At 38.7% G+C, this 8,167-nt stretch overlaps 1 protein-coding gene across 2 annotated transcripts in view; it reads right to left on the bottom strand.

The window, feature by feature from the left end:
* Positions 1–1,467: 1,467 nt before the first annotated feature.
* nek7 (NIMA-related kinase 7) overlaps positions 1,468–8,167 on the bottom strand; it is a 63,102-nt gene continuing 56,402 nt past the window's right edge. For both annotated transcript variants that reach the window (XM_066648143.1, XM_066648144.1), the window contains exons 9-10: positions 6,570–6,683; positions 1,468–4,262 (exon numbers count right to left, since the gene is read on the bottom strand). In XM_066648143.1, the coding sequence (XP_066504240.1) occupies positions 4,152–4,262; positions 6,570–6,683 (225 nt within the window). In that variant the 3' untranslated portion in view covers positions 1,468–4,151. The remainder of the gene's footprint in view (positions 4,263–6,569; positions 6,684–8,167) is intronic.

Here is an 8,167-nt window from a genome sequence, read left to right as displayed (position 1 = left end):
GACGGTTTCTGTGCACATCCGAAATGAGCACTCAGCCTGTTTCAGGGGTAAAAATAAACTTTTGAGAGGTGCAAAACCCCAACAAGGCAGATATCAATTGCGGAGCTTACTTTTGTTTGTTTTCATTGTGTGTGCGGTTTCATGGGAGCAATTTCCTGTGATGACATTGAACTGTACTCCTCCTGGAATTCATTAGGATGCAAGAGCGTGTGGTGGTGGTGGTGGGGGGGTTCCATGCCTCTGTCTGTCCACAGGGGGAATAATCTAAACCAAGACCCAGGGGCACGACACACCACAACAGCCCATAATACCGCTCGGGGCGAGCAGAAGGTGCTTGTTAAAAGGATACAAATAAACACAATCAAACAGGAACGGGCGGAGCTACGGGAATTGACTGGCATCCACCAGCAAGATGATTCTATTAGTAAAGTAGCAGTACACTGTCACCCATTTCACTTCCACAAGCAAAGAGCTAAACATTTATCTCATGAATAAATACACAACATTCTCCATTTTGTAGAACAAAGCTGGCGCTGGGTCTTGATTAAATTTATTTATTTATTTATTTTTAAATTAAAAGTCTGATTGCACCATTTTGTTGTTTTCAATCTCTCTTAAACATCACAAAGACTGAGTTACTAAGTCAGAAAAGCATCGTTCCTGAAAGGAAACACGTGGTTATCATTTTTATGTATTTTTGAATTATTCTTTTAAAGCTTATCTGGGTTTTTATCATTTATCAATCCTGCTACACACCTAAGATCAATACTGTTGTGACACGATTATGTGTACGGACATTCAGAGGAGGGTAAAGGGTCCTTAAACTATACACAGGGTATTGTTACTGTAACTGAGAGAAGAAAAAAAAGCATGTGCATATTTCATAAAAACATACTAGAAGTGTATAGAACCCAAATCAAACACTTATCCCACATAATCCCATATAATAACAGAGGTCCTATATGATTACTGTGTGTCATGTTGAAAGGAAGGCTGCAGCAGCAATTGTGATACACTGTGTGTTCTCATCAGGTTGGAATTATACTGTATGATAATGTTTTCTGGTGATAATCCCAAAACTGAAGAAAATTATTGTGTCATTCCCAGCTGCAGTGCGTCAGAGCAGAAATCGAGCTGTGAGTTTAAGGACCAAAAGCTTAGGGTGCAGTCGGATTATCGTAGATCACCTTTGGTTGCAGAAGCTCCAGATCTGCTTCTGTGACCATGTCATATTCAGAGAACCAAGACTTTAATTCCTCATCAAAGGAATCTATCACAATTTGTGATTTCTGAAAAAAACAAGTAGGTTCCTTTCTTCACAAATGAACTCAAATATAAAAATTAAGAAGCAAAAAAATACTCAAAAGTACAAACCTCCATAAACACTATATAAATACCCAACACATTCCGCAGCTTCGTGAAATGTCTGTATTTTTATGAAATAATTCAACAGTTATCATGCAGTAAAAGAAATTCCATTTTTATTTAATTTTCAGTTAGCGTAGAAAGTATTAATGTGCATCTTGAAAGTTAGACATGTAAATGTTCAACTGATCCACTGAAAACAATTAGGTAAATAAATAACAAGTGTCTGTTTGATTAAACAGGGTTTCATCAAAGAGAGTAAAGTCTGGGGCATGTTCAGCGGGGCTTTATGCTGTGAAACAGAAATCTGTAGGTTTAGTCGTCTAACGACCGCCTTTTATCATTTCTTTAGTAAAGGCAGTGATTCTGTACAGAACCATGAACTCCCATAAAATATTGGTTCTTGGATACGATGGAAAACCCGTTGTAAACGAAAGGTTAAAACTGGTTCCATGTCGTAAACAAGGTTTCCACTCTTGATATGATTTAAAGAACCTCTTTTCAGTACTACATAGACCTCTTTTTTGCAAAGAGCGTAGGAGTGTATGTGTCCACTTCTATCAGTGGTAGCTCAGGATTCAGCGTTCCACAACATTACACTGGTGAACGTGACCCAGCTACGAATGTGACACTGAGGACAGTCAACAGCAGATCAGTCCACAGCACTCTCTCTGTCAAGTTTCACAGAGGCTTCGTTTGTAAACACATCACCATGAATCTCGCTGGAGAGGCACTGGAACTAAAAGAAAAAAAAAAAGAAAAGAAACTAAAACAAACAAACACAAAACCCTAGTCTGTCCGACCTTTTGTCCGACCTCCTTAACGAGCACCGCATACACTACGGTGGTCCTGTGTGACAATTCCTCAACCCGACCCTCCGCCTCTGAGTTTAATATCGAGATAAATATATTTATAGGAGGCAACAAGAGTCAACTCTGTTACTGTGTTAACAATATGAGGGAAAAACTATGAACCGATTAAAGCAAAATATAACAATATACGGTAAACACTTAAAATGCTCTCAACTACTTTGTTAACAACAAATACCCTTTGTACATGGATACTATCACAGCAAATCAATCATTTTACTACATAAAGAAAGGTGGTAGACTATATAGCTGTTACAATTGTAAAGTACAACCTCAAATGTTTGTGTAATATTCATATCCAAGTCTGTGACAGATCATACGCCACTAATTAAGTAGTAAAAGACCAGGGAATTGAGTTTGAATCGGGTCGAAGTGTCGTTGAAATGAACAATTCTACAAAAGAGCTTGAAAAAAATGCTTAAACAAGATGTAAAATTCATCTCAAACATGGGTTAATGTACCTCCCACAGAATATAACCTTACTTTTACGGATAACAACGTGTGTAAACAAGTTTTAACAACCCTCCTCCCAACCCAACCATCTAAAGACCTATACACTGATAAAAATAAAGACACATTCTGTCTTATCATGTACTGTACACTGCTGATGTTTAGTTCAGATGAGAAAAGGCACTGTTGTATTGTGTTAAGTTCCATGAACGGCAAGATAGCCTTCAGGGAGCTAAAGAAGAAGATAAAAAAAAAATTAAACCTAAAATCCATTCATTTGAAAGAGCCTTAATCATACAGAGTATGACACAGACCCTCACAGAAGTGTGTTCTAATTATTCCCTTTAAGATTGTCAAGCTGTTCATAATTTAACACATTTTATTTATGTTCCTTCATCAGTCCTGGTCCATAATTGCATCAAAAGTGTTCAACTGTTCAACGTCTAGCTGTTTATGAAATGGACCTGTAATAGCTGCAAATTTTTAATCCTAAAAGCAGTAATTGATGGCTTTTATTTAGCGGAAGAAACTGAAGGGTTCGTTTAAAAACAGCCACTCAAAACACAGTGAGAGAGACTCACAGGCGCAGTAAAAGCCAAAATGCTGAACTTACAAATTTCTTTGGATATAACTCTATAAACTGACAAATTACATCAAACACGTTTTCTACACGTATGCATAAAAACAGAATATGTCTTTGTATATGCATGATAAACACAAGTTAAAGCACAGAATTAGTTGTGAAGCTCATGCAACCCACAACAAATACTACAATGACTTCATTCTCTTTTAATAGAACTAGAAATCTCTAGCTATTTAAATAGGGAAGCTTTTTAGGGGAATTTCAGTTGACTTTTATAGAGACCAAGGGAGCTTTTCTGTCTTTTTATAAAAAAATAAAAAAAACTTGTTGTGTGATGATTTTGGAAGGAGTGTCATGGGACCGTGCAAAGCATATCTTACCTACAATTTCTTTTCAAATAAGGGGGGGGGGGGGGCCTCTTCTGTAGCAGAGGTAAATTTACATTCAATGATCAGGATGTTGCATCATCTGTACCAATATCTCAAAGTGCGTAACAGCAAGATGCTTTAAGGCTGTGGTTTTCTTCTGTGTTTAGGCACACTCTGTTAAAAAAGGCTGCTCAATCTTAGGTGGTGAATTGTACCTGTGTGTTTGTAAATTGCATATACATAGTGTGTGACTCATCTTCAGCATTACTGTATAACTACATGGAAGCCTAACAGTCAGTGACAGCTGCTTTAAGCCACTGTACATTAATTAACAACTTTGGTTTCATGGCTCCTGAAAACAAAGAAGCGTTTTGAGGAAAATCTCACCCTTATTTGATGATTTAATGTTACTATGTGATGGAACAAAGATGCAGTTTACATGACTTTTGCAAAACAGCTGGCAAAACGTCATCTGAACGTGGGCTGAGAAGCAGACGGAGAGGCTGGGTGATGGGCTCAGTTTGAGAGCGTCCGAGCGTGCATGTGTTTGGCGATGTCGTACACGTAGGTGATGTCGGGCCGCTTCTCTGGGTCCGGGTTGATGCACATGTCTACCAGCTTTCTGAGCTGAGGGGGGGAAAACAAAACATGGGCAAGAAGAGGAGAATTACAACTCATTTAACACTTCACTCATTGAGCTGAAATCATGAAAAAGAAAGGCCACAATGTCACCGACGCCCAGCTCTCTTAAGCGGCAAAAACGTTGTCAAAGACGCCCTCTGGTGGAGAATTTCAGCTTGATAAATGTGAGTGAGCGAGTGAGCTAGTTCCAGCAGGTGCTTTGCATGCAAAAATGCTAAATAAATGGCATATGTATGAGATATGGAATGTGTTGGTGGGCACAATTCCTCCAAGAGCTAGCAAAAAGGCTTGAGGCAATACTACTTCCAGCTTAAAACCTACTGCATGCTCGTTTACCTGCCACAAGCATAGTCCCCAAAATTCACACTCATATGCCACAAAAAGAGAAAGAGATGCGACCTCAGCCCCAACGACCGGCATCATTAAAAGCAAAATGGAAGAAGAAAAAAAAAAAAAACTCAGCAAAGAAAAGGAAGGAAGAAGTATCCCCCCCAATGCCTGATCACCATGGCAACCGGCTCTTTCTAGCCGAGGCCTGGCTGGTGCTGCACGGCGCGCCGTCTCCTAATCAGCACGGCATGTGAAATGCAAATCCAGTCAGTCGCAGAATTAGTGGAGAAGAAATGGTGGTGGAGGTGGTGGGAGAAGGGCAAATCAGGATGCAGATATGTAAAATATTCATATGCTTGGTGGAAAAAAAAAACGATGGAGGGGGGGCACAGAATTTTTGATGGGGAAAGGGGTTGTCTGTCAGGTGAGAAGCAAGGAGACGGTAAATGACACACCAAAGATGAGCGGCTGACAGTTTTTTGCCATTCGCCTTCAGGAGCATTGTTTACACGCAGACAGGGGAGGATGCAGGCCCTCTGTCTCCGCTGGAGGGAAAAGGGGTGAAGGTGGGAGGAGGGTGGGGGGGGGGGGGTTGGAAACAGAGCCTCTGCAGCATCGAAGCAATGGAGAGCAAATCTCATGAATGGAGGGAATAATGACTCAAGCTGTAGGAGACGCTGGCTATGGCGGGGAGCCCTTATATTAGCTAGTGATGATGGCAGCTAAGAATATATGGAACATGCAGTGAATATCAGAGTTATAGACCAACAGCCAGCCTCAGAAATCTCGAGCAAAAAACAAAAGCCAGACTTCTCTGTGTCCACATGTGACTCTGTGTTCTCCTGTGTGCTTCTAGCTAAACGGACATGGATGGTAGGGTAAAAATCCATTGAGGTTGCACAATACGCATGAAATTACATATTTCGTATTTCTGTTACAGTAACATAAAACTATGTTACTACACAAATGATTCCGATAAATAATAATGGCAAATATATACTGTGATTTGGTGAATAATTTCATGTGTTAGCTTTGCTCATATTTGACCCAGAACGAAGATATTTCTTCATAAAACCAGATTTTTTTTCGTTAAAGCTACAGGAGTAGTTGTAAATATCAAAATGTATTTATTACTTTCAAATTCTCGAATATCCAATGAGAACAACAGGGGTTACATGTTTCAGCTAATGAGATTTGTTCATTAAATGCAGGTCTGTGAATGTATCCTTTATTTATTTATTTATTTTAGAATCCAGCTAGGCCCTTGGAGACTTGTCTCTTTCTAATTTGCGATCCATTTTATTAGTTTGCTACTCATTAATCCATCCACGGAACTCTCACATACACCGTCCAGTACAAATTGCAGAATGTGTTGCTTTAAGGGGTTTTTGAATGAGAATGCTACCACCATGGGTTTGATCATTGCAACATACAGAGCCCTAGAATCTGGACTTCAATCTGCTGGACTACACACGAAGGGTGAAAACAGCAAAATGTTTGAAACACAGTTCATTTATGGTATTAAAAGATTATTAACATGACAAGTCTTAATTAAAATCACATTAATGAATCCTTAACATGATGGTCAAATTAAACTGACTTACGTATGTTATACCATAGTAATGCACTGATTAATGAAACAAAAAGAACTTTAGACCTCAGCACGTGAGATAAAAACACACAATAAAAAGTGTATGATTAGGATGATTGGGTCGAGAGTTCATTTTCATAGTCTTCTGCAATATCAGTATCACAAGAACAGCCTAATAAGAAAATGTGCTGGTCTATCAGCACTTAACCCAAAGCTCTTGTCTAGCACAGTCTAGCACATTGAAACCACAAAGAATTCATTAAATAAACCTACCTAGAATACATCTGCGCAGAGCTGTATGTATTATTTTTGTCAACTAGTATTTGAAAGTCTTTGAACTCTCTTACACCAGCACTATATGTGTAGCTTACCTCTTCAGAGTAGTGATCAGACGGGAGGGGAGGGTAGTCACACTGCTCAATCTTTTTACACAGAGAGTACAGGTTCATCTTGTCTCCATAAAATGGACTCTGAAGAGCAGCCATCTAGGGATGAAGAGAAAGAAATAGAGAAAGAAATATATGGATGTTAAATGTTTGATTAACCCAGCATTTGTGAACATCCCAGCACATACTGAACTGCAGTATTTATTCTAGAACCTATGAACGTTATCAATTCGTACGTTGTGGCTCTTGCTTATTTCCTGATGAGACATGTATTGCCTCAACTGTTTTGGCCACTGTTGTACTGAACCCTAGTCACAGTGTTTGTGTCAGTCTGCTGCAGAGGCATCGCTCTCTAACCCACAGCCTCTGCCACTTTAAACGTTTATCATGTGATCGCACAGTTAGTACCGTGCTTATAAAAACTAGAGCCACTTATTTGAATGTTGATTTTTGGACCAGGTTGACAGGAACTGACGCTTGTTTACAGGAACCATCAAACGTCATACTAAGGCCATTAGCTTAATTTATTAATAAATGGCTGGCACATGCTTAGCAAATAAGGGTTCTACACTACATAGATAAAAGTGTGTAGACACCAGTTTATACAACATTTATTAAAGAGAATATATAGGGATATTTAGAGTGAGTGTGTCCACCATTTGCTGCATTCACAGCTACTTCCTGTGAAGGCTGTATTCTAGATGCTATGATGATTTGATTATATTCAACAATTACAGCATTAGTGAGTCAGATTAGTAAGTGTCTACAGTAGATAACACTGGAAAGCAGCTGACTTCATTCATTACAAAGAATGTCTTTAAATGTTTGGACACAGTAAAAACATAGTAACTATGTGTGGACATAGTCGGTGGGTGTCAAGGTGTGCAATATGTCAAAAATACATTAAGATACATTAAGACACATGCAGGATTTACACTATCCATCAGTAAATAAGGCAGTGAAGCCTTAATCGTTTATTCAAAGTCCATTTCTAGTAACACAACATGAAATAAGTCAGTGTTAAGTAATGACGATATTTACCATATCCTCAGAAAGACATATTAAAGACCTAATGTGGCATATCACAATACAAAACTAAATTCTTATTGCCCACTACTAATGGCTAATATTATATTAAAGAAATGCCCTCAATATTGAACACAGAGGGAAAAGAGGGAACGGAAATATGAGTTAAACCATATAATTGCAGAATGAACAACATGAAACGTCTTAATTCTGTGTCCTACGCAGAAAAAAGAGCCTCATGCACAACCAGTAAAAGCAAATAATAAAACGAAATTAAAACTACTGACTAAATTATTTGATGTATGTGCTTTTGGTTCGAAGACATTTTCAAAAACTAAATGCAGTGCAGTACTTAGTTTCAGCTCAGAAATGTAAGCCGAACATACAGCCGTTCTTTCACTGCAGTGCAATAGTTGTGTATCAGAACCTCTGAACGCAGCTCACGCAGACACATTTTACCACAAGTGTAAAAAGGCATCTACTTTTTTTTTTTACCATTGTTAGGCTGTAAATCCATTTTTAGCCATTCATTACTTATGCGTGAGAGCTTGCTGTCA

This window comes from Hoplias malabaricus, chromosome 16, assembly GCF_029633855.1.
Source record: "Hoplias malabaricus isolate fHopMal1 chromosome 16, fHopMal1.hap1, whole genome shotgun sequence".
Classification (NCBI taxonomy): domain Eukaryota; kingdom Metazoa; phylum Chordata; class Actinopteri; order Characiformes; family Erythrinidae; genus Hoplias; species Hoplias malabaricus.
The sequence above is the reverse complement of the archived record's forward strand: the minus strand, read 5'-3'. Positions and strand labels throughout refer to the sequence as shown.